This window comes from Anopheles marshallii, chromosome 3 (genome assembly GCF_943734725.1).
Source record: "Anopheles marshallii chromosome 3, idAnoMarsDA_429_01, whole genome shotgun sequence".
In the NCBI taxonomy this organism is placed as follows: Eukaryota; Metazoa; Arthropoda; class Insecta; order Diptera; family Culicidae; genus Anopheles; species Anopheles marshallii.
Window position 1 is genome coordinate 49,082,499 of NC_071327.1, and position 26,021 is coordinate 49,108,519.

At 43.5% G+C, this 26,021-nt stretch overlaps 4 protein-coding genes across 4 annotated transcripts; 1 reads left to right on the forward strand and 3 right to left on the reverse strand.

Moving 5' to 3' along the window:
* The first annotated feature begins 32 nt into the window (after positions 1 to 32).
* On the forward strand, positions 33 to 1,146 carry LOC128716401 (tRNA N6-adenosine threonylcarbamoyltransferase). The gene is made up of 2 exons (XM_053811321.1): positions 33 to 147; positions 224 to 1,146. The coding sequence occupies exons 1-2, from the start codon at positions 33 to 35 to the stop codon at positions 1,144 to 1,146; spliced, it is 1,038 nt and encodes a 345-aa protein (XP_053667296.1).
* An 81-nt stretch (positions 1,147 to 1,227) lies between these two features.
* LOC128714256 (uncharacterized) lies at positions 1,228 to 1,846 on the reverse strand. Its single transcript, XM_053809130.1, has 2 exons — positions 1,670 to 1,846; positions 1,228 to 1,602 (listed from the first exon to the last, which is right to left on the reverse strand). Exons 1-2 carry the CDS (start codon positions 1,844 to 1,846, stop codon positions 1,228 to 1,230), a joined length of 552 nt encoding a protein of 183 aa, XP_053665105.1.
* A 1,076-nt stretch (positions 1,847 to 2,922) lies between these two features.
* On the reverse strand, positions 2,923 to 7,906 carry LOC128715673 (uncharacterized). The gene is made up of 4 exons (XM_053810583.1): positions 6,059 to 7,906; positions 4,127 to 5,260; positions 3,604 to 3,920; positions 2,923 to 3,523 (listed from the first exon to the last, which is right to left on the reverse strand). Exons 1-4 carry the CDS (start codon positions 7,904 to 7,906, stop codon positions 2,923 to 2,925), a joined length of 3,900 nt encoding a protein of 1,299 aa, XP_053666558.1.
* Positions 7,907 to 17,727: 9,821 nt separating this feature from the next.
* Positions 17,728 to 20,271, reverse strand: LOC128714553 (uncharacterized). Its single transcript, XM_053809428.1, has 3 exons — positions 20,154 to 20,271; positions 19,780 to 19,958; positions 17,728 to 18,015 (listed from the first exon to the last, which is right to left on the reverse strand). The coding sequence occupies exons 1-3, from the start codon at positions 20,269 to 20,271 to the stop codon at positions 17,728 to 17,730; spliced, it is 585 nt and encodes a 194-aa protein (XP_053665403.1).
* Positions 20,272 to 26,021: the final 5,750 nt, after the last annotated feature.

The window sequence follows — 26,021 nt, forward strand, 5'->3', positions numbered from 1 at the left end:
ATTGGAAAATCTGCAAAATCCACTTCATCTTGATGGTGATCGCAATTGGGTTTGAAGGTAGTGCCAATAAAATTGGTGTCGGAATCGTTCGAGATGGAGACGTGTTGGCCAACGAGCGTGAAACGTACATCACACCACCCGGTGAAGGTGAGGCGCAAGAGTTGGCCTTTCAATGAAGTTACTCCCAATGAATGTCTATATTTTTTTCTCCGTTGCCTACTAGGTTTCCTGCCAAAGGAAACGGCTCAGCACCATCGTTCCCGCGTGCTGGACATTCTGAGGCGTGCACTGGATGTGTCGGGTATATCGCCCACGGAAATAGATGTTGTGTGCTACACTAAAGGACCCGGTATGGCACCGCCCCTGCTGGCGGTGGCCATAGTAGCTAGAACGGTAGCGCAAATATGGAATAAACCCATACTTGGTGTTAATCACTGCATCGGACATATTGAAATGGGACGGCTTATAACGAAGGCTGCTAACCCCACCGTACTGTACGTGAGCGGTGGCAACACGCAGATCATCTCGTACGCCTGTAAACGATACCGCATTTTTGGTGAAACGATCGACATTGCGATCGGCAACTGTCTTGATCGGTTTGCACGCATTATTCATCTATCGAACGACCCTAGCCCTGGGTACAATATCGAGCAGATGGCGAAAAAAGGCAAAAATTACGTACCATTGCCATATTCGGTGAAAGGCATGGACATGAGTTTCTCGGGCATACTGTCATTTCTAGAGCAGAAGGCACGTCCAACAGAGAAGCAAAGAAAGACACAAACCAAAGCGAACCAGGAAAAATGGTCCGATGAAGATCTGTGCTTCTCGCTACAGGAGACACTATTCGCAATGCTTGTAGAAACGACGGAACGTGCCATGGCTCACACTGGTTCGAAGGAGGTGCTAATAGTTGGGGGTGTTGGATGCAATGTACGACTGCAAGAGATGATGGCCATTATGTGCGAGGAGCGTGGTGCCAAGTTGTTCGCAACCGATGAACGGTTCTGCATCGACAACGGAGTGATGATAGCGCACGCTGGTTGGGAAATGTTTCGCAGCGGAACACGCATGGCGTGGAATGATTCGACTATAACACAACGATTCCGTACCGACGAGGTGGAAGTAACTTGGCGCGATGATTGATCGACTAATATACGAGGATTTCTTTTCGAATAAACGCATTGATTCAATTTTGTTATAGACTATATTTTGTATGCATGCACATTACAGTTCACAGTTGGCGTACAAGCTAGGGCTCGCCGGTTTGCCGATGTTCATCGTAACCTCAACTGTCGGCTTTTCATCTACCTTCGCCACGCGATATCTGCTTTCCCGACCGACTTTTAGCTTGATGGGAACTTTTGGGACAGGTTTACCAGTTTCGCGAGCGATGAATTCTTTCAACAGTGGCGGCAGCTCAATTTCCCGCGGGAATATCTTCACCTGTCGTTCCACCAACTTACAGTATGATTCTTCTTCGTGTTTTGACAGCAACCGGTAGTCGGCTTTGTATGAAACGCTCTCAATCTGCACCAAGTTGGGACTCTTTTGACCACGGAAAGTTTTCTCCACAGTGACACGCACCTTTCTTGCAGGTTCCTGTTTATATTCATACAAAAATTGTAGCAAATCAGATAGTTTCCAATCTTCAATCCTAACCACCTACCTCGTTCGGTAGTGCTTCAACTTTCACTATTTTCATGAAGCTTGGCTCTGGATAGCGTTCGAACATGCTTCTCACAACGACACGCCCAACGCCAAAGTTTTTAAGATTTCCCACAATTTCCCATAACGTTTTGCCGCGAAAATCCGTTGTGCGGCCGATGTATTTAATTGTTGCCATCGTTTCGACGGGATTTCCTCGGGTTATGCAAACACCGTGTTTACGTTTCTTCTACTTCGTGTTCCATGTGCCTGAAACAAAGGTCCATCCATTGTGTACTTACCACTACACTCACACGAGCTTCTGACAGTTCTGTGCAACACAAAATCAAGGTATGTACAGTCGATGAGGCGAATGTGTGAAGCAGATATGCTCCATCTTCAGCAGATTTTTGTCTTGAAGGAGGATTCGTGAACAATGTTGCAGTTGGGCAGTTGTGAGGATCAGGCTTGATCTATGTGAAAGTGTACAAAGAATGTGTTATGACCCCAAGGCGATCAAGAAGAGATAGTTCATTTCGTAAGTACCAAGTTCGCTATCCTGAATGCTCATTAAATTCTAGGAACATAACAGTGTACAAATAACACATAATACTTTCTGAAATACCTTTGTCCAACCAAAGCCATCGAAGAACCTGTAAGGTAATATTTGGCTCAAATAGCTGTAGCGTACGAAATATTTACACACTGGTATTAGGAATAATAGGCGCGGCCTCTATGGTGTATAGATAGCGGCGCCAGTCACGGTCACCGAACCGTACCAGGACTGACTAAGTAGTTACGGGTAAATGAAGCCAAAAAAACAGAAATGGCAAGCCCCTAAGACCCCCGAGTTGTGTCGATAAAGAAGAAGAAGAGAAGATTAGGAAAAATGAGGTCGGAGCAAACCAATCCCGCCAACGGTTAACTACTAAAAGAGAAGCATGCATTTACGAAAAACAGAATAAATAGAATAATTTATTCATTTCATTGTGTGAGAAGATCGATAATCGTTAATTTTACGCGTACACAGTAAATCTCGCAATACAAAGAAACTCGTTCCTACTCCTCGAATGCCTGCATATAGCATCGTACACTTTAACTCCAGCTGAACCGCGCTAGCAATGATTTCAGCTGAAGAAGTAGACAGAAATATGGTTATATCGGTCAAAAATCGTCACTGCACAACGTCCAGCACAATTCGTTCGTTAATAATCTAAACACTACCTAACTACACTGTGTGGGGTCAATAAATAGTGATGCCAGAGCTCGTGGCGTTTAGAACCGGCCACGAACCTGATTGATCCAGTCAAGGTAGTGGGCGACCTTTACGTAAACGCCGGGCACATTCGCTTGTCCGCAGCCGATGCCCCAGGACACAACACCAACCACCTGCCAAACACCATTCCGTTCACACACCAACGGACCACCGCCGTCACCCTTGCACGCATCCTTGCCCTCTTCTCCACCGGCGCAGATGAAACCCTGGTTGAGGTTGTACGAGAAGCCGAGTCGTGTCTGGCGGAGCTGATTCTGACACTGGTAGTGGTTTACAATCGGTACGTCTACCTCCTTCAGGATGTTCTGGTACTTGCCGTAGTCACCGAACGCATCTTTACCCCAACCGGTAGTCCAGCAACGCTGGCCGGAGAAGTCGGTATGTTTATCCGGCAGACATGCGGGAGCAATGTGTGGTGCACTGGTGAGATCCACTGGACGATCCATCTTCAAAATGGCCAAATCGTTGTCCAGCGTACCGGCATAGTATTCTGGATGGACTTGCACCGAGATTACATCCCGTTCAATATAGGGATAGAACTCGACGTCGTGATTAACGTCCCATTCGCCGAGCCGTACGCGAAGATCGAACCCATTATATCTAATGGTAGGGAGAAGAAAAACCACATTAACATCTATTGCATACAAATGTGTCAAAAGCCATAGCTTTTTCACACTTACGTTTTTACACAATGAGCCGCCGTAATGATGTACAGATTGTCAATCAGTGTACCACCGCACACGTATACGGATTCCTTCGGATCCTTCTTCAAGATGGCCACCTGCCAAGGGTATTCACCGAACTCGCTGTCCCCATCGATATAAACCGGGTTCTTAATGCGGCCGTTGATACCTTGAGCGTTTCTTACACCGCACTTGCCCAGATTCTGCTGCGCTGGATTACGATAAACTGGTCTGCGACAGCAAACCTGACGTCCGCTACACTGCTGCTGCAGCTGCTGTTGTTGACCTGGTCGTGGGCCGTAGTATGCTTGTCTCTGTGGAGTTTGTAGGGAACAAGAAGGAACATTAATCGTATGTTTGGATAATTACGCCCGTCGATCCCCGTGGCTTCTTATACAATCACTGTATGTTATGTCGTTCTTTGTCGGTCACCTAATCGTGTACAAGTATGATACATATAGGTTGAGTTGTGCAGAAAGTAGTAAACGCGTACGCTGTTCCGAGGTCCACCTTTACGTACCTTTTCTGTGGAGAAAGATTTTTCCTGCACGGAAGAGGATTCACCTGCTTCGACCTGCTTAAGCTCGGTCGCTACGATTTCTTTATCTGTTTCCAGCGCGTCTGGTACTCTGACGTCCGTTGCCCGTCGTCGGCGTCTGCTGCTTGGAAAGCTGATCGTGGGACTACCATCGGAATATCCTGGTGCCGGTGTGGGCACATTCTGGGTCGGAACGGAGGACGGAAGTCGTACAGCGTTAGATCGTGTCTGTCCGTTTTCATTTCGATAGTTCTGGTACTGCCGACCGTACTGAGCTCTGTTCGCATTGATGCTGTTCGGTTCATTTTGCGGATAAACAGACTGGTACTTGAAGTTACCAGCCGGACGGTAAGCGTTCGTTGCTTCACCCGCAAATGTCACGTTCGTGCTACGGCCTAGCTCAACATTGTCATACTGTTCGACATGTTCACCGTCTTTCACCACCGAGGAAGCGTCCCGGAAATATGGAGGTCTCGGACCAAATGCCGCAGGTCCAAAACCGGGCCCGACCGGTGGTCCAAAGTTCGGACCAACCGGGGACCCAAACGGTGGATGTCCACCGACAAACGGAGGTGGTCTATTAAAATTACCCGCACCGGTGTAGATCGGACCAGGAGGCTTGGTATAGATAAGCTCCGGATGTCCACCGGGACCGAACGGTGGAGGTCTCGAAAGGATCGGTCCATCAACGTACGGTGGAGGTGGCCCATGTACGTGATGGGGATGATAAATTGGCGGGGGTCTGGGGTATCCACCATGATGGGAGTGATAATGTTCGTGTTGGTTGAACACATGGTATATGTTTTGCTTTTTGGCCGCTAGCAGACCGCCAATCTTATGTACAATGTTCTCCGTCGGTGTGACGTGCAAGTTGACCAGCGGTTTCAGCACCTTATCGCCATATTCGTCCTTTGTCACCTGGAGTGACAGCAGCGGGTTGACATTTATCAGCCCCAGGTTCAAACCATTCGCACTGAGCGATCCGAAATAGGGATTCGGCGCCGGATGGGGACCGTACGGGTTGAGCGGATAGCCGGATGGGTACGGCAGACCGAACGATACTCCAAATGTGGGCACTACCTTCTTGTCACCACCACTACCACCACCCAACAAACGCTAAAATAATACAATTGAAAAGAGGAGCATTTGAAAGTAGGAGTACGGAAGGAGTAAGATAGTGGCAAGATTATGCGCACTCCTCAGTCCCACGCTTTCATACACAAAGAAAGCAGACACACTTACGCACGCCCACACATAGGCTGGTTCCGTCGACCGGTTAATAGGCAAGCGCAAGCGTTTCCCATTAAAAACCCGTGCCGCACGGCGTCTATGAGTGCAAAAAAGGCGTTCAGAGGATTTGTATATTCGTTTGAATGTGTGTGGTGATATCCTTTCATTTCAAATGAGTATCGCAACGTGTTACAACCAGGCTATTCTAAAGCTCTGATCCTTCCAGAATCGCAGATGTCTTCCAGAGCGGCGATGAATATGTGTCGTTTGTCAGCGTCTCCGGGTATTCAGATATTCTAACGTACTTTCTTCAACTGGGCAACTTTGAGAACATTGGACATGCGGTCAAAAAGTAAGTTTGAGTTTTCGTGTTCATAGTCTGCAGACCATTTGATGGGGCCCTTACAACACACCGGTCTAGATTTGTTGTACAGGAAAAATCTCTCCAACAATTGATAGGTACCTCAGGTGGAATTCTTAGTGGTCAGTTAAAGGTCAAAGGAAATGTTAGTAAGTTAAGGATTAGGGTATAAGTTATGGGCAAGGCATTGTCGTTTGATGTGTGTTTTATGTATGTTTATGCGAGCCGAACGGAACGGGGTTATAATGGAATTTGGAGCTTTCCAGTAATAGTTTGGTTAAAAGTACCAGAACAGTGAGTAGCGTATCATGTATTTAACTTACCGGTTCAATACTGGCCTTATCCTTTGCTTCGCTCGATTTGCTTTCCGCTGCCTCACGCTTGCTAATCTTTTTGTTCTTGGTGTCTGGTTCGACCGTGGCATTCTTTGGTACACGTACCACTGTCATCGTACCGTTTCCGTCAGTAATGACGACCTCGTCAGCTGCAGCTTCGATGTCCGTCTTCAGATTGCGAGGATCCAGCGGAAGAATTAGATCATCCTTGCGTCCGATCACGTCCTGTGCCGGGCACTGATCGTAGGGCACGCACACACAATCCTCAATGCTGTTTCCATTTCCAAATTGGCTGTATTGTCCAGACGTTGAGCCAAATTGTCCTGCATTAGCTCCGAACTGTCCTCCATTAGCTCCGAACTGTCCTCCATTAGCTCCGAACTGACCTCCATTAGCTCCGAACTGTCCTCCATTGGATCCAAACTGTCCTCCATTCGAAGCGTACTGTTCGTTAGTATACTGGCTGTACTTGCTATAGTTATTACCGGCATAGGTTCCCAAACCATTCGAAGCGGCTGGTCCCTTCACATTCAATTCTTTCTTGTAGAGAGCTGGGTTGGACGAATGGAAGCCTCCACCGTTACCACCCTGATAGGTACTTGATGTCTCCCCACTGTACAGTGAGTTGCTGCCAAACTGAGCCGGTCCCTGGTTGTACAAGCTGCTCTGACTGTTTCCTTGACCAAAGGAGGAAGAAGATCCCTCAAAAACGGGTTTGGATTGAGCAGCATATACTCCGGACTGTCCAAAACCATTGTTGTTGTTGACGCCTTTCAGCTCTTTGTAATCAAAATCGGATCCGGCTAGAGGTGAAAATCCATTACCAGAGAGTCCCTGAGAGCCGTAAATGCTACCGGCAGAGTATAGACCACCGTTTGTAGCAGAATTAAATCCGGATGAGCTAGATCCTCCAACTACAGCCGAACCACTTAAAACTGATGCGGCCACCGGGACGGGGTTGTTGACGACGACAGTCTTCGTGTCAGCCGCACCATCGATATGGTGATAGTGATGGTGAATGTGTTGCTCCACCGGCTTAACGAGTGGTCCTTCATTTAGCACGATTCCGGGCTTGGACAGGGAACCTTCGTAAATCTTGTCTCCGGCACCGATCGGTTCGAAATCAAACGGTGGTGCATCACCTTCGTAAATTGGCCCCAGCGGCTTGGAAGGATAGGCCGAGGCATAGCTCGGACCAGCAAAGGAATTTGGAGGTCCACCGAAGGGTGGACGCTGTTGAGGCCCGGCGTAGCCGATCTTGTGCTGCGCATGGTTTGGCAGTGGCATTGGTTTCGGTGGTCCATACGGTCCCTGATGCTGGGGTTTCGGTGGTAAAGCTTGCGGCGGTGGCAGCGGAGGACGCTGGGCGTACTGTTGCGGAGGAAGCGGAGGGCCACGTACGGGTGGCCTAGGACGAGGTGGTGCCTGTTGCGCGTAGATCGGATAGTATGGTCGCTTGCCTTCAATCGATTCGCCACCTTCGCACTGCATCAAACCGAGCGAGCAGAGCTTGTCCTTGATGATGTTACGTGCCTGAGCGTCGTCGGCATTCTGTAGGGCATCCTGCACCGACGGATCACTGTACACCTCGTCGAACCCTTCGAGGCTGCGACCTTGGCGACCGCTATCCAAGATAAAGCTCAGGATGTCCTCATCGCCGACCTCGGTGACGTTCTGCTGGGCAGCGGGTAGCACTCCGATGTCCTGTCGCTTCTCGCGTACCTTATCCTCTCCCTGCAGTCCATCTTCCAACGGAAGCCAGCTCCATTCATCCGCACCGATGACAGCAACCGCTGACAGCACTACCAACAGTGCTGCGGATCCAAGCAATCTCATTGTAGCGTTGCGGTTTGTTCACTTATTACGGGATGCAGCAAAAGAGTAAGCGGGGACCATAGAGAAAGAAAGAAAAGGAAACATACAATTACGCACTGTTGCCAGCTTCCGGATGGATTCGTATCGCTGTATCCATCCGTTGACTTTCGTGGTAAGATATTTTCCCCCCGACTGTCTGACCATCGAAATTACCCACAGGTAGCCACCGAGTGCTTCAATGGTGACTTTGTTATTGTGGTTTCGAATTATACGATTACCTAACAACCTTCCCGTCTTCTCACTGCAAAACAACGTCTGCTCGTGAGGTAATATTCACATCTCATAACTCATTCTTCTCTTCCTGTGTTTCTTTGTTTATCCTATTGGTGCCCATGACTCGAGTCGATCGCCCATGGCTACCGTTCCGCTGTTCGCGGTAAAGTCGAAAGTGACCGCACCGCTCGAAAGTGGTACGGGTCGAATTATCGCTGGAATCAACGGTTCGGTAAAGCGCTAGAGATGTATGAACGATCACCGGAGAAAGATGAACGAAAAGTGCGCCGGTGAAGGTACGTACGATCGATCCACCTGGAGCAACTTGCAAAAGATTTCTGCACCCGCAACGTTTTGTTGAACTTGACATTGTCGAACGTACTGGGGGGATCTTATGGACCAGAAGAAGTAGGCAAGCAGTTCTTTCTTTACTTATTGTTTTGAACCTCTCCCCATACGGGTTTGTGCTATCGTAAAGGAACACTTTCCAAAAAGCTGTATATTTTAAAGCATAAATACGCTTTTGTTCGTCGATTAAATGTTTCACCCCGGAAATACGTCCCATGTAGGACTGTGTGACCCTGAGTGCATCTTAAACGATGTAACCGCCTTTCACTAATTCCTGCGGTGAAATGCTGGTGCAACTAGGGACTGAATTTTGCACACAACAGAGCACAAAGAAACATCCGACAGCAACACAGTTCACGGGTTGCTTTAAGCTCCAGAGCATGGGACAGCATTAAACAATAACCTTTCTTCGCAGCAAACCTTCCCGTGTCGATGCGCATGGCTTACGAAATCCATCTCACGCTCCAACCGGGAAGGTGGCCTCGAAAATGGGTTCACTTCTCTACTCGCCTTTTTCAACCGCAGCTGCGAGAGCGTGAAGCTGTGAACCATATAATGCACCGTTAACCGTTGTAGATATAAGAAACAACAAAATGCGAGTGTTTCAGTGGTTTTGGGCAACATACACAAGAGGAAAAGTGAAAAAGTAAGTGCCGACGATCATGTACGAACAGGGAAGACTCGTACGAACTGTGTAAATGAGAAGCGGAGAGGATGTGCGCGACGAAAGACTTTTACTTTCGCAAAAGCGGCCTGTAGCTTTGCCGGTGTGTTCATCTTGTGACACTGGGCAGTTGTGTTATCCTTTGTTTGGAAAGATTGCTTGTTTACATCTATGTTGGTATGGAAAAATGCACTTTTTTTAGCTATGAATGAAATTATGTCTCTATGGAAATTCTAAAAACTAAACTACATTTCACATTCCGGTACGCGGAAACTTCAAAACAAACCACTCCAATGGTCGCGATCATTTGCCGATCTTTCTTTAATTTGTCGAAAATATCAACCAAAAAAACTCGACCGGAGATGATTATCTTCCGAGTAAAGGAATGCCCGTTAAGGAAGGTAGTTCTGTCACCGTGGTTGTGGTCGTCACTGAAAATGAGGTCGCGTCCTACCGTGTGCGGTGCACATGTACGATGTATCGCAACCGCCGGCACCGTCCACCGTCCGTGTGTCACATTCGGGTGTGCAAGGGATTGCATAATTCGCAACCAACGCACACACTGGCCCCGAACCAGATGATCGTGCGAATTTGACTGCCCGCACGCTCGCGCCTTTCCTCGCTTCCTTTTTTTTCGCTTTCTGTGTATTGCTGTGTGTATATCTATCGACTTCAACGCCAACGCCTTGATCTGTTCCACCTTCCAAATGGCTTTCCCGCTCTCCCCCGTTTGTATGTTTCACGTTGCGAAGGTTTATCGTCGTCTTTATTTGCGCGGGATTTTACTCTCAGTTTTAAGGCGTGAATATGGAAAGTGAAATTGAACGGTTTGTTTATCCGGCTGTGGACAGTTTAGCGTTTTTGTGTGTTTATGGTCATGCTGTTACAACTTGTCCCATCACAAACGTGCGTGTGGGCGGTTTTGTCCACCGTCTAGACGGCGTGCCAAAATAATTACGAAATATACACCAGTTGCAGGACAGCGAATCGAAAACTTTGTACGTTTGGCTTCGACTTGGCAAAGATTTACTTCCTGATCAAACAATCGAAAGGAAGAAAAACAACACACACACACACACACTCATTTCTCCACTCACATCGTCAACTTGCCTTTGCGGGGAATTGTAATGAAGTTACGTGAAAGATGAAATGACTCCGTTTTTGTTGTTTGTCGCAATCCGGTAGGCGAAGTGTTTCGTTTGTTTCTTTTTTTTTATTGTACACTTCCGACAGTGCGGAACAAGAACCGCTGTATGATGAAAGTGTTTTGATGCTACGGTTCGGAACCACCGATTTGCATACAATGAGCTCACGCGGGAATCTTGCTCAAACCATAGGGAGGAACTTCATAAAACTTTCTCGACAGAGATATGAAAGTGCGCGCGGGCAGATTAATTTAGCTTTGGTGCCAAATTTTCGTTTTTTTTTTGTTTGGTTTTATTAGATCATCACTTACGTTGGGGTTATGTAACTAAAAGTGTCCATATAGCTTAATATAGTAAATTAGCATATAGTAACTAAAAGTGTAAAAGTGTAAGAGAGATATTTACAGATTACAGATAAGGAATCACCTCATTATTCTTCACCCTATTTTGTTAATCACTCTATCAACTTATGTTTCATACAAATGAACACTGATGTGATAAAAAGACTAAATTAACCAGATCCTTCTATGCATCTTGAATACAATATGTTTAAAACTTTGAAAGCTATTCTTATTATTTTTAAAATAAGAAAAGTTCAGAATTCAGCTCCACCTGGTCAACTCAAACGATTCTAGTATTAAAATTCTTCAAAGTTCATAGCACTTTCAGATGGCCAATGAAGAAGCATCATTAAAACTTTCCCTCTCGTTTTATCACGTTCTCTTCAGCATGATCAGCTCTAAAGAAGAACATTTTCCATCCATTTCGTCCGGTCAGTTCGGAAGATCGTTTCTCCGGCAAACGATAACGAGTCATAATTAATTGACTCTTATAATCTCCCTTCATAGTGTTACCGTTACTTCTAATATCTTTCCAACCCCTTTTAAATACCCGGATTGTTTGAATTGTCGGGTGAAATCTGCTTATTCGTTAAAAAAAATCGTAAGGATGGATGGAAGAAGCAGCTTAAGTCGCCCGAACAAATCAAACGCACTGATTCGTTTATTTTGCTTTGTCACTAACCTTTGTTATTTGTTTTTGTTTCCACCGGATTCCACTAACCGTCGTCTTAACGGTTCGTTACGGAGCAGCGTATTAAACGGTAAATTATTACCACACGATTCGTTACTTTAATCACTAGTCCACGGCGATTTTTTTTTTGTTCACTCGTCCTACAGCTACACTTCAACTCTCACTCTCGGTTCGCCTGTCGCGATTCCGTCGTTCACTCGATCTCGGTCGAAAGCTGGCAATTTTTGTACCAAAACTACTGCCAACGTATGCGCGCTTCACTGCTATGTATGCTTTCACTGCCGAATGCGATCTACCATTCCGGCCAAACTTCACAACTCGAACTGACTTCGGCCAACGCCAACCGGATTGTTTTATAGAACCCCACCGCCGGGCCACGGGCCGGACTCCCTTGAGACGAATCCCTCCATAGCGGCGGGGTACGTTTGTTTACCTTCCTCTACTCCTACGATTTGTCTGCTCGCTCGCACACCCCAACGGTTGTCCCGCTCGGGCTGCATCCGAATGCACACCGAGACCCGGTTACAAGATCCGCAACAGAAACCAAAAAAATAACGATGAAAAATTGAAAAAAATACCGTAACCGAAGAAAGGAGACTTCGGGGTTTGACTTTACCTTGCCAGCGGGACGCGAAGAGCGGAAAAGCTTCTGCGGGAGCGACGTACCATGGCGTGCTAAGACGGTGTGTTTGTGTTTTTAACCCATCGGATGAGTTAAAAATCTGTTCCATCGTTAGCACGGAACCCATCACACCTGGATCTTACCGCTGAATGTCAGATCGGACCACTGTAGCGTACTTTCTCTTTCACTACCATCGCGCAAGATGCGTTCGATCGTGTTCGATCGCTGCTTCATTTCCTCCCAGCACAAAGGCTATGATCCTTAAGTGAGTAGGGTTTATTGACATCATGCTTCACCACTAATACACCCAGCTATGTGCATGGTTACCGCAAAGCCGAAAGATACGGGACAAGAGTGGAATATTACGCTACATTTTGTGGATGTGTGTGAGTGTTTTTTTTTTCTCTTCGCCATCGGTTGTGCTTCGAATCGACAAAAGTTGACCGCGTGAACGGTTAGGCTTGAGGATTACATGATCACACAGCAAACAGGGCGGGATGAATCATCGTTCGGCGAACTGGTGAAAAGTGAGCCATTTCCGAAACGGATGACTTCAACCAATTTTGGGGTTTCGCGTTTTACCGATCGTTGAAGTCTTTTGTCGGTTTGATCGAAACGGAAACCGTCGAAACTGACCTACAGAGTAATTCCGTCGTATTTCTTTCAATTAAAGTAAGATTGTTTTTGTAGTTTCAGTTATTTTAAACTATTCACATACTGTAGGTAGGCATTTTGGCAACGGATTGATTTAGCAGTTTTAATTTTTTAACTTATAAATAATCAAGATATTGCATATGTTCTCGAATATTTAAACAATAGTAATTGTTTCGTTAAGAACCAACGATTCTAAATAAGTGTATAGTTACTTATTAAGTTGTTATTATAGTTTACAAAACAATAATAAACTAATGAGTATTAGAAATTTCTGTATAATGTCTCAAATCATGTATGATGATACATCAAATTAAAATTAATATATCGTTGAGCATACTTTTGCAATTATTTTAAATATTTTAAACATTCTGATTAGGATAACAGCTTCGAAAACTTTATGCAATTACCCTTCTGGGCGTGTGGTTGGACCTTGACTCCCGGATGTGGCTTTCGTTGCAAATCTTTTGCAGCCATGCCAGCTTATAGCATAATTGCTATTAAACATACCCTACATTTGTAAACCTGGCTCCAGAATGAGAGAGTGTATCTTGGGTTTGCACCGTTGTGTCTTGAGTTGTGGATCCCGCGAGCCTACACCAAAGACTAGGTTTCGTTCGGGTGCTCGCCAGTGTGACAGGAAGGATTCAAGCCAACGGGTAAACGGGTTATGTAATTTATGACACAGTAATAAGGCCAAACCCATTGCTTACCGGCCCTGAGAAGGTTTATTTGCGTGTCGGGATAGATGGATGGCTGTCTGGTTGCGGTCGGCAGTACGCAGACGGACTTTATTTCTTCTCCTTTTCACTTCTTCTATCATCATCTACGTCATGGTTGCTGCCGGCTGATTATTTTTATCCTCTACGTCATGGAGCTGAACGTTGGGTCCGTTTTATAGCCTTTTTTGTTTTTGCATGAAAGTGAAATGAAATGGAAGTTTTATTTCATCCGTAAAACTATCTTTTGAATGGTTTTAAATTAGAGTTTTTTATTGTTATGTTTTCTGTAAACGTATGTAAATGTAAATTAAGCAATTACTTACAAGTTTAAAATCACTTGGTGCACATTTTACCTCCTACAATTATTACATTGACATAAAAGGCTCAAACGAGCCGGATACAAACGGAATCGAGGCCAATCGATCGAACTCATTTGAACTGGACGATTCGGTGCAATGCACACCCCCCATTTTCCAGCACACACATAGTGCAGCAGTAGCGTTATGCCGCCGTCAACACCGGCACTAAAGCAATAGATGGGGTTTTCCACTGTTTTTTTTGGTCGGTTACAGCAGCCACCGTTCGGTCCATGCATCATGTTCGACCCCGGCCGGCATTCGCGTGTTGAATTGTTTTGATTTGTAAGAAGCTTTCTTGCTGGCGTGGGTTTTCCCGGGTAAAAATCATTCGTACAACTTGTGGGCTGGCACGGTACCGATTGCATAACACGGATCTGATGGTGGTTCATTCATAAACTCACTCACCCGGCAGGCCCGTGTGCTCGGCCAAGTTCCCTTTCTTTAAATTCGGTTGGCGTAAAATGCCACTCCGAGGTGCTATTTCGAGTGTTCCGCGAAGTCGAAACGTGCATGCGTCGTGCGAAGATGTATGCGCGTGTGTGCAATGTTCATTGGGGCCATACCCTCAAGGTTTGCCGGGTGTTCTGCGGATTCGGTTTTGAGAAATTCTGTGACGCTGGAATTCCCAGCGATTACCTTCGATGCCGAATCGATGCTTGGGAGAGGCAAACTTCATTTGATGCCGGGTAAAACGTTTGCCCGCGTGCGACGATGGCCTCAATTGAACTTCCCTCCATACAGTAAGAGTAAGAGAAGTATCGTCGTTCATCGAAGAGGGTTAGCAGACACGTTTCTGCGGTCGATGGTCACGTTAGTGCATAACTCATCATCACCGCAACGCATCCATTGTGTGTGTGTTTTATTTCATTTTGTCATGTCGCACGTCGCGGCCTTCGAGATTCGAATTCGTCGCGTTGATGTAATAGCGCGATTGGTGGTGCGGTTTTGTTTACCGTCCGGGAGGGTGATAATACACATGTTTAATATTTTACTCATGCGTCCGGTAGCGAAAATGGAACAAATTTTGACGTCATGAGACGAGGCGCTAGAAAACTGGAGTAGGTCCTTTAATAATTGATTTGTTTGTGATGTAAACATTATGAAGGTCATCGTAAGGAATGGTTTGTTAAGATGCATTGTTTGAAACCTTAAAATTGCAATAAAAATGTGATTTGGGATCTTAAGAGAATCATTAAAAATATGATTAACAAATGAACACGCCTTAATATTAGAACTTCCCAGGGTTGATTGTTTTGCATCTTTGTACACGATTTAGGTGCCGATAGATTTATACATGATCTAGGTGATAGTGCCAGTTCTTCGATGTTTTAAATGCGTGTATCATATGCGGAAGAATTAGCTCGGTGGAACCGATTGGAAATATTGATCTTCGAGAACGAGTTGCAGTATGAGTACGAATGTTCCTCAATGATCCTCAATGAGAGAGAGAGTGTAGCAGACAACTTTCTTTGTAAGGTTTAGCTTATATTGTATTATCTTGCCTGGTGCTCACTCCTTGCATAGTTTCGTACCAGACAATACATTACAATGACCGTAGTGTGGAGCCCTTTCATTAATTGATTCCGATCTCTTTGACGAAATTCGAACAGAATTCGCCCACTCTAGTAGTCCCTCTGACACAGACTATTATACATCTTCTCAAATCGGTTCTTCTTGTTATCTGAATGATTGAAAGAAGTATGAGTATTGCAACTTCGAATTCCAAGCATAATCAGAGGATGCAATCAACACCATGAAATTTGATTAATCTTGAGGTCGGACACATAAAGGAGCATAATCTTCGCATCATGACTCGACATTAATCTGAATATCGTTTGAACTAACACACGACGCACCGGAAACCTATACAACCAGGACCGCAGGGTTACGTGTGGTGAAATGAATTACAGACACCTCCCGAGTTAAAAGCATAGCAAAGCTGATATGGCAAAACCATATTGGGATATTGACCTCTCAAATAGTTCTGCCCTTAGACGTCTTTTTCCAAGAGAACTGCTCTAACGCCTTTTTGTTCAATAGCAGATTGTGGAGATACTCCAATGAGTAGATCACAGATTCCACTGGGTTAATGATCCAAGATTTTACGGAGAACATAATTTTATAATTATTCTTCAAATGAATTTCAGTGCTTCCAAATTACCGATAATAATGTATGTAAATGTAAAACAATGATCCCAAGGACATGAAATTATCAGCAAAACAGTGCAAAACATAACAAATAACATCCCGTACAGGTCTTGGCCCGTAATTTCTGTTTTTCTGAAGTTAAATGTATTATTGACTTATTTTATTACATAGCCGGATAGTCAGTCATTGCTGCAGGGGTACGGATGAAAATTAAAATACATAACATAAAGAAGTGGTAGCACGATTATGTCCTCAACCAAGATAGAAAGCTCTTACTATAATAAACCTCAGAACAGAACAGATTCGATTCCATGAGGCTAAGGTTTATTGTATGTCATCTGAAATGTTCCTGTAACTTCATTTAACATTTAAGATACATATGAAAGATTAAACAGTCGTGTGAAACGCGTTTTTTTCTAGCGTCGTTAAAATTTTTATTGCATCAAATGTATGTGTGTTGTTGAAAACCCTGTCTCTTACGTGTTACGGCAAGACGAAAAAAGTACAAATGAAAATTCCTTGTCACTCCGCAGCTTACATCCGCACGTGTCTCCTTGACTGCTGCTGCGTCTTGTGAGCTGCGGCTTTTGCTTTTCACGAGCACATTTTTTTTCACTTTATTCTATTAATTATATTTGGCTGTCCACACTGGACCACTCTCTGTTGGCATCTGTTGAGGTGTACGTATGTGTGTTTATGTATGTATGCGGTACTGAGAGATAATATCATTTCCTTCTATGGATTGTTGCAAGTGTCCAAAAATCTACAAATATACGATTGCGGGAAATGCCGTACGACAAACTGTGGTGCACGATTTGCTTGAAATCTTTAGACAAAACAATAAATAACAGAATAAAATTCACATTTAAAATCTTTATAAACCACACACAACTCGCTTGTTTCGATCCATTTTGCCACACTTGTTGCGTCCGTGTGTGCCAATGTGTATGTTTGGCTCCGTTCGGTTGCTCAATGTATTCCCATGAGGCTTAATTATTCTAAAAATTCAACTGCAGATCGAAAATATTTTGCACAATTTCTTACCTACTCCTACAGTAGTTGCATTCATTTTCGATGATTTACTTATTATTTCTATGTACCATTTACTTCAATTGTTCTGTAACTCCGTAGTAAGTGTGCTGCATCGAAACTGCGGTTTATTGCGGGGCTTTCAAGATTGTGCGCATTTCTAGTGCTCCTTTTTTCCTTTTTCCCGACGGGTTTTGTATATGGGAGCGTATTCGCGACAAGATTTACTTAAATTTCAATGATAGTTGAGTGTTCCTTAATGTCTACTGCAAATCGAAACACGTCTGTTTCGTGTCTGTGCGTTGAGATAATAGTTTCGAAACTTAGCCAAGAGTAAACGTTTATTTTTGTTTTCAAATTCTATCTAAATGGAACGAACGACATAGAATTGAATGTATCGTGAAAGATGGAAATTGTGGAAATGTTTTTGTTTTCTTTTCTTTTTCAAGCGTTTTGGTACGTGTTAAAGGGGGTAAGGAAATGAAGCAGACCGAATCATTTTTATAAAGATATTTCTTGATTTAACCTCACGCTTTCACACTCTGATCATTTCTGCAATATCTGAACCTTTTCTTAAAACACGTTCGGAGCACTTTTTTTCCAAAATCCAACATGACATGTGTACAAACTTTTTTAACCACAGGCAAGGAATGTTCGAACGTGTTCTAAACGGTTTGTATTGTGGGGTCCCTGGATGCATTGGTCTTGGTATCTGTTTGGCCACTCGTATGATCGGGCAGGAGCGTTGCGCTAGGGAAAATGTGTCGGGAGTTGTGGTGGTAGGATAAGCGTTGTGCTGCGATAAGATTCTAAAATACCTTAAGTGCAACGTGCTACCTAGTACGAAAACTAGAGCATCACTGGTAGAGTGGGCTTTGCTACGCTAAGGAACACTAGCAATCCTAGTGCCAGAGTGGTTGAGGTGCGCCGAAAGTGTGCTATCGGATTGGTCGAGTGCGCTTTGCCGGTGTTGCAGAGCGACTTCTCACAGCAACTAGTGCAGGCGTACAGCTTCGTGCGTTCGCCTATGATAATGCAACCCGCTTCGCAGCTACTGATGCAACGTCGCTCGAGCGACCACAGCTTTGGTGTGGAGGTCGAGTTTTCCGTGCTGGTTGTATAGGAAAACTGTTTAACCTACAATGAATCGAAAAAGGATTGAAATGTCAGTATGCTACTTAATGATTTCAGTGATATGCGAATAAAGCTTTTTTTTATTATATATATAAACATAAATGGATAAAAACTAAACGTAAATCGATCTAAAAATATAAAAAGTATGAAATATAAATACTTATAACTGTGTACTGGATTCAAACTCATGGATATGAATGAATTTTTCAACAGAATGAATCATTCTGAACCTCATTTCTGATGATTTAATCACCTAGATGCTTCATGAAGTCATGAATTTCCAACACAGATTTTTAACAATCGCCAACAATTTAACAAGAACAGTCATCTCCAGAAATCATGGTTTTTACACATTTGTTTATGGTTTAGCTGATGAAATCTTTATAAAAATGAAACAACTATAGTGCGGCTAGCATTCGATTGCGACAGCTTTCTAATTAATGAAATTTAAGATTGATCCTTTTTTTATAATTCATCAACCCTTCGACAGTCATGATTCTTTCGAGGGTGAATTAAAGATTTGAATTGCTCTCTAGTCAAAGATACATATGGATGGAAGGCTTCTCAAAAGGTTAATTAGTCTCAAAATTAGTTTTTACTATTATTAAAATAACTAAATGAAATCTGAACAAAGAGCTGCCTCTGTAAATAAAACAATGAAATATAAGTTTAATAATGTTTTTAATAACGAGAATGAGTGCATGAGGAATCATACACATCAAAATCCTTCTCTAAATGTCCATTCCTAAACACGGCTTCAAATTAATCTGATATGAATCATATCTCTAATTTATAGTGACGGGTCTTTTCGGTGGATTGAGCTCCCGAGTAGCTAAATCTAAACGCGATTTAATTAGCTCCACCAGCACCACCACCTCCGGCTCCAACATCACTGACGTCACTTGCTATATCCAGCTCCGTGCGCTGATGCTCAAACATTTGTCAATTAAATGTCCCTGAAATATGACACTTCCGGCATAAACCGAACTCGCCTCCGCCAAGTTAGCTATTCCCATCTCATTTCTCTTATCGATTCCTCATCAAAGCGTGTAGCGTATGAATTTGATGTTATGCGCTGTTACGAAGAACGTATGTCGAATCGTAGCTTCATGCATGACTGTACAATGCACCGTTCATGTACCGAGTGAGCACAGTAAATAATGTTTACTTCATCGGCAACATGACCTTTCTTCATGTCTTCTGTGTTTGGTGGTTATTTTCCCACTATACCCACTCCCGTTGAATATCCTCCACATCTAGGGATAATACTGGGTAAAAATAAATTGGAATAATGCCCACGTTACTCAGCCATTACATAAAGCGAAACTTACAAGTTCTGAACGTGATATAATTAACACAGGCACAGTAACAACGGGGGTATCGGAATGGGGTTAGAGGGTAAAGTCAATGCTGGCCCCGCAATGTTTACTATCACTGTGTTATACGATACCGTTTGTCAAAAATCACAAAACGCTCTGTATCTTTCCCCGTCTTTGTTTTGCTTGTTGCCTTCAATATATGTGTCATACTGCACGCGGCTGCTCATTGTCCTACATTTCAGCATCCCGAAACTGTTTCCCTTGCACCGCTCCCTACCACTCCCCGTAAGGGCACATTCGGTTCCTTAAAGTGACGATGTTGCTGTCTTCGTCTTGCACTTATCACTACAGCTGTCACATTAGACGCTGTGTACCGATGGAGACCGTGTGACAAGTGTGGGGTTATGTATATTGTTTTCTTTTTTTGTTGCTATTTGCACCCACTTACCATGCAGATAAATTCCTCCGGGTTACACTTTTTAACGTAGGATGCATTATTTCCGGACGACAGCTCGATGCAAGCCTCACCATCGTCGGTGGCATTGCAGGAGTAGCACCAGAGATCATTAATCTTCTCCGTTGCAGCTGATGTCTTATGTACAGTGTTCGTTAGGTACTGCGATCGTCCTGCGATGTTGAGGGTGCGAGCGAAAGGAAAAGCAATTAAAGGATAACATTTTTTTTACTGTGTTCCTGCACCCGTGCGGCGGTGCAAAATGTGACAAAAAAAAAGGTTCGTTGACGATTGTTGCAAACTGGCCGAGCCGCAGGGGAACTTCTTTCGTAACCCTACGAGTAAGTATTTCGTCGTTGCACACTTACCTAACTCGAGCAAGCCCATGAAGACGATTGCTATTATAATTGACATTTTGGCCTCATTCTGCAGTGAGTGTATTTCGGCAAGCAAACCGACTGCCGTGTCGCGTAGTACTGTCCACATTCGCGGCTACCAACCACCACTCAACACTGCTGCTAGTGCGCTAATAGCAAAAATGCGCCCGAATGTATGCTTGTTGCTCTCGTCACCTGACAACGGCCCGCCACCGTGCACGGTACTATCGGGAAGGGCGCTAGAGGTGACAGCTTTTCCTGCGCTTTGTTACACGCGCTCCATCAAGATAGGAGCTCTTCGGCGTTACACTAGTTACGGCTCATCGGAAGAGCTTCCGCTGGCAGGCAAACGGGCTGTAGTTGCGTGCACGGTTCGCCACTAATCACAATTCCACTTGCAATACATCAAATCCTTGTGCACTAAGCCAAGGCAGACACAGCACAGGAACGCTTTACAACTGTGGCGAATAAGTCAACACGACCGACCATCGTCACCCAGTGCCACTTCCATCATCCAGTGGCAATGGCTTTTTTCCTTTCTTCGTTTGTCTGTTCTGCTTCTTCCTGTATGAACCCTGAGCACTGGATTTTTTGGTTAGCCCAACCACCGAACAAGGATTCCACCGTACACTGCAGAGTGCAAGTGTTGCGAGATGTACATTTGAGATGCGTATGATTTTAGAGGACAGTGGAAGATATTACGGGGAAGGAAAAGTGAATATTGACGGAATCATGAACACACCAGCCCACGAGTATGTTCATTCGGTGCCCTGTCAATTGGACAGCAAGGATACGCGGGCATGCGCCGGGGCCATCTTCTTTGAAATGACTGTTGGGTTTTAATTTATTCGGAAAAATGTTGAACACTTGGAGATATTGTTTTACATATTATTATTTTTATTTTTAAGTGTTTAATGTTACACATCAGGAAGCAATGGACCAATAACAAATCAAGATGGTGCTTAAACATTGAACTGTTTTGCTATTGATGATTCCGAAGGCTACATTCAATTGTCTGCTAAGGGAAATATTCGAAAAAGACATCTAGGCGTCCAAGTTAGGTAATAATGATTTAAAAAATAGTTCAACGTAATTTTTGGTGTAGGTAAATTAGAATAAAGAGTAGAATTTTCATAGATACAACGCTCTGGTACCATATACGTAATGTAGTGGGTCTACTAGTAGGTTTCATGTTGACGCCCTGGTATGTTAGTGACCAGAATGTCAAATGTTACGTGTCACATTTATAGATTGCACAGCTGGTAATACCATTGTATCTTTATATTTGAGCATTTTTATAGGCGATATTTTAGGGAAGGTTTTTCTCTATTGTTGTTATGAAAAGAAGTGTGATTGAGGTCTGTCTTTTAATCCAAGATACTTATGTTACGGATAACTTTAAGTGCCAAACGACAAACTCAAATGACATCAAACCAAATTATTCTCTCTAAGAAAATCTGAATCTGATCTGAAGGATGTTTTATTTTATGATCTGCATGTAAGATTAAACCATCAGGATATACTCAGAATATGAATCTTTTTCTTCATTATCGGCACAACAAACTCAAGAGGTCTATTTTGGATTTAGAGAAAGAGGATTTTGGTCCGTTCGCACGAAGACCGGCGTTGCTATCATCATGTCCCCGAGCCGCCTAATGAGAATATGAATCTAGAAAATCCAAAATTTCCCATTACAACAATGCCAATGTCATTGTCGGTTGTTCATAAATTCATTAAATTAATAAATGTTCACTTCATAAATTACCATCAACTTAGTACAGTGTTTAAGATTCTGATGAACATATCCTTTGAATAAAAATGATGGGACAGTTTTCTCCAATAAATCTTCAAATTTCGAGGAGATAACGCTGGAAACTTACTTGTACACCCAATACCTCTCAGGGCTATTTGTGTAGAACAATACAGAAATAGTAATTTATTTTAAAATTCAATCAGAAGTTAGCAGATGAACAGGATTTTGTTTGTGTCAAAAGTTTTTGTACTGTTACCCTACCCCTGTATGGATTAAGTAATTAATACCCGAGACTCTATCCTAGATTTTAATAAAAAATCCGACCTAATATTTCATTATCAAAATTATAGTTTGGAGCTATAAAAGAGCAGATTAATTATCTAACTTTATCGATACCAAAGAAAATAATATGTGTAATTCCTCAAATTCACCTGACATAGAACCAGCAGATTGATACAACGCTAGTGATAGGCTTGGTTCTTTTTTTAACTTCAAATTATTTAGGACAAATGTATGGGAGTGTACATTAACTGGAGCAGGTGTGAAAGTATGACGCACCCACTGTACGCGGTTAATTTTACGAAAACACGCATAAACGGATGAGTTCAAAAAAAATAGTTTTTTTTTATTATTAATTCGCTTAAGTTATAAATGAGATCAGAAAAAGTGGGAAGGTTTATAATTTTATTGAAAAAAAGTCTAAAAATTACATTACAATAATTACATCACGAACATTTATACCTTTAACCTGGAAAAGACAAAAAACATTCTTATTCGTACCAACGATACGCAAAATCGTAATGAAATTAGGAAGAGTTATTATTTGTGACCGTGTTACAGAAATGGATTGTCGGTAAATTTTTTTGTAATAAAAATTTAGTAGTGAAAAAAATCTATCTGCCACATTAAAACGAACATCAACAGTACACAATCCCGGTAAAAAGGTGAATTAATTAAACCATCAAAAAACACACCTCATCACGCATCGTGATTATGTTGTCGACTCGTGCTTTCCTTCTGTATTTCTCTGCAGGGAATCACATTACTGCTTTTCATTTTCATACCACCTCCTTCGGCCACGCAAAGGCGTGTGTCGTACCTCGCCAATGGTCCATCGGTCACAATTAGAACAATGACCTCATACAGGCTGGTTGCACATACGTTTTTCCCGGGTTTTTGTGTAGGAATAAGGGCGTGGAACAGGGTGGAACCAATGGTCAACACCGTTTGTCCGAACGTCGGTTCGATGTCATGAGGTTAAAACTTAAAGAAAACGCTCGGTAACATCGGACTCCCATAGATCTACTCTTCGGTTCTAATTCTTGTCCTTTGTTAGGCCTGCACCCTACGGTGGCGAAGGAAATGAAATGGTAATCAAGAAAGACTCAAACAAAAACATTGCACATACACATATGTCGTTGTTTAAGTTGCTGTGCCAAAGTAAATGTGCACGTTCGTACTAATTTTTAGTCCGCTCGTCCACACACCCGGCTTCTATTGCAATGGGTCAAACCTACGCGTAAGGATACTTCGATTAGCTTCCACCATTTGTAGTCCATTATTCTACCACCGGTCCGGTGCACGATTTCCCGGTGGAAAAGCCGGTGAATTTTCCCGCCGTGCCGAGATGGTTGGCGTTAGTTCGTTTCGTTCCGTTAGTACACACCTACGCAGGTAAAGAAATTGTTCTTTGCCGAGCACAAACCGAACACCCGAAGGGTCGCCATTCTTCGGGTGGCCTCATTTGAGGGCGAAAGAGACCCTCCGTTTTCGACGCCACTGGATAGCTGGTACAGAGGGGATGCCCTAAGTAAGCGAAGCGAAGGCAAGCGTTAAAATGTGACCGTTCGGTTTTCTTTGTTTTAAACGTGCTCGGGAAATAAAGGGGGTATAAAGATTTGCATATAACCACCACCAATACAAGCTTCTTTCGCCAGGACGTCACCGCACACATCAACACCCGTGTTGAGTAATCATTCGTCAATGGAAAAGGACCATTGGCGAGTTTATTGGCGTTAAATAAAACGGTTGCTCACACGAACACATTGGAAGAGGCTAGAAATTTGCTAGAAATCACCCACTGGTTACTGAGTGCTCGAGAGTACTAAGATGTGGAATGAATTCCTTATAAAGCAACTTCTAATGCCAAGGTTTATACTGAAAGGTATCATTGACATAGAGACTTGGCGACTTGGTTAACGGGAAGATTTCCTTCAAGGAGTATCTACAGATGCGTTTATTTCCTGTATAGATACCATGCGAGGGCTCTCTGTCCTTCTAGTCTGATATAGTTTCGTGCCACTATTTATTTTTTTTTCTTGGATTGATACACAACTAAATTGTTCACATTTGTATCCACATGGACACATGGACACTTTGAACGCACCAGATTCAAGGGTTTTTAAAAATATTGGGCTATTATCATGCAGGCACTACGAAAGCATCGCAAGAATGTCTAATCTTTGAAGTTGGCAAAAAGTATATTTGAGACATGAAGAATAAATGAGTTTAAGTACAAGAAAAACAGCAGCCACATGTTGTACAGAATTGTGAAGCTAAGGTGCCAGTGTAGTGTTGAGTCATAACCCGCTCATGCGAACAAATTTCAAAGCACTTGTTTGAGTTCAATGCGCTCAACGCGCTCAATGCGCTCAACGCGCTCAATGCGCTCGGTACGCTTAAAACGCTAGTCGCGCTCAAGCGCTTGTTTGAGCTTCGAGTCACCTCGCGCTCAACGCTCGCCTTGCGAGCGTTTTACTCAGCTCATTAAAACGAGCTACTTGACCCAACACTGTGCGAGTGTATGGTTACGGCAATGAGATTTAAATTTTAAAAAATGCCAAAAGCCTTCTTAAGGGTTTATATTGTATTTAATGAAAGTTTAAAAAGGATCGCATTAGAAGATAATTTTCTACTGCTTTTTCTCCGTGATGCAATTTGATTTGGGTCATTTTTTAAATTGCCTAAACTTTAGAAGTTACTAAAGCATTGCATGATACATGGGTTTGTTTTTGCTTTTTATTTTGAATCCTGAATCGATTAAATGAATTCTAACTTAGCACATTTGATTTTTTAATAAATGTTTCACAAAAAAATACACTTAATTTTGCGTGATTCATGATTAAATAAAATCTAAATCAAATTAGTTACTCGATTTGAAATCATTAAGTTGCAGTGTTTTTTTTTATCAACCTAATATAATGCCCCCACTTAGGACTACCTAGGACGAAAATCTACTCACGCATATCTCACCCAATTCCCTGCTAGGCATACACACTGAGATTGTAGTTGTGTAAAGCTGTACCCGTGTTGTGTCCCCATTTACTTTCACCCCGTACAACTTCCATCGTGTGAGACCCTCAACCACGGTTCGGAAAGGGAGGGAATACCTGAAACTATTCCACACCGCTTCTTCTAAAACAAAACGATGGAATTTTAGAACCAGAAGGTTCACCAAAACCCTCACGGTGTTTCGGTGCGAGTGTTCATTCAAGCGGCAGCCACGAACGAAACAACATCTTCGCAGTTTCTGCGACTCCGTAAAGCCATGCCGTCGTAAGGACCTGCAGAACTGACGCTGGTCGAAACGCTAGCGGTTAGTCGGTGGTTGATCAGCAAAGGTTTTGCGAAAGATCGATTGTGGTGAAAAGAAGTTCCTTCGAATACGAATACTATTGTGCCGCTTTTTGGGAGAAGATTGGTAATTCCAACTCTTATACGTACGACGATCGAACCCATCAAACAGCAGTCAACTGTGCAGAATATAGTGGTGCGACTTTGTTTTCCTGTGCCCATTTAGTTTCGTCGTTCAGTGTGGCCGTTTGTTTGGTTTGGTTGTTGAACCTGTTCCGGTTTGTTTGGTAGTGGTGCGGGCCTTGGGCCTGGTGTGTGGGTCCTGCTCGTGGTCTAGATTCGGAATTTCCAAACCAACCTCAGTGAACGTCCCAGTTCCAGTTTCGGGTGTATCGTTTTGTTGTTGTGGGTTTTAAGTTTCGGCCTGTTCGGCAGCGAAAACTCACCATCTCGCACCGTTGAGGCAGGCTGGTTAGTGTGTGGTGTTGTGGAGTTGGGCAGCAAACGGCAAAAGGAGAAAGTGAAATTTCGCC

Excerpts from the sequence above, each read along its gene's own strand:
- LOC128714553 (XM_053809428.1), bottom strand. The coding sequence starts at position 20,271 with ATGTGGACAGTACTACGCGACACGGCAGTCGGTTTGCTTGCCGAAATA. Across the intron at positions 19,959-20,153 it reads CATGGGCTTGCTCGAGTTAG|GACGATCGCAGTACCTAACG; the intron begins GTAAGTGTGCAA and ends TCAACATCGCAG. Across the intron at positions 18,016-19,779 it reads CGGAGGAATTTATCTGCATG|GTTAAACAGTTTTCCTATAC; the intron begins GTAAGTGGGTGC and ends GATTCATTGTAG.
- LOC128714256 (XM_053809130.1), bottom strand. The coding sequence starts at position 1,846 with ATGGCAACAATTAAATACATCGGCCGCACAACGGATTTTCGCGGCAAA. Across the intron at positions 1,603-1,669 it reads TTGAAGCACTACCGAACGAG|GAACCTGCAAGAAAGGTGCG; the intron begins GTAGGTGGTTAG and ends GAATATAAACAG.
- LOC128715673 (XM_053810583.1), bottom strand. The coding sequence starts at position 7,906 with ATGAGATTGCTTGGATCCGCAGCACTGTTGGTAGTGCTGTCAGCGGTT. Across the intron at positions 5,261-6,058 it reads ATAAGGCCAGTATTGAACCG|CGTTTGTTGGGTGGTGGTAG; the intron begins GTAAGTTAAATA and ends GTATTATTTTAG. Across the intron at positions 3,921-4,126 it reads AATCTTTCTCCACAGAAAAG|AGACAAGCATACTACGGCCC; the intron begins GTACGTAAAGGT and ends CAAACTCCACAG.
- LOC128716401 (XM_053811321.1), top strand. The coding sequence starts at position 33 with ATGGTGATCGCAATTGGGTTTGAAGGTAGTGCCAATAAAATTGGTGTC. Across the intron at positions 148-223 it reads CATCACACCACCCGGTGAAG|GTTTCCTGCCAAAGGAAACG; the intron begins GTGAGGCGCAAG and ends GTTGCCTACTAG.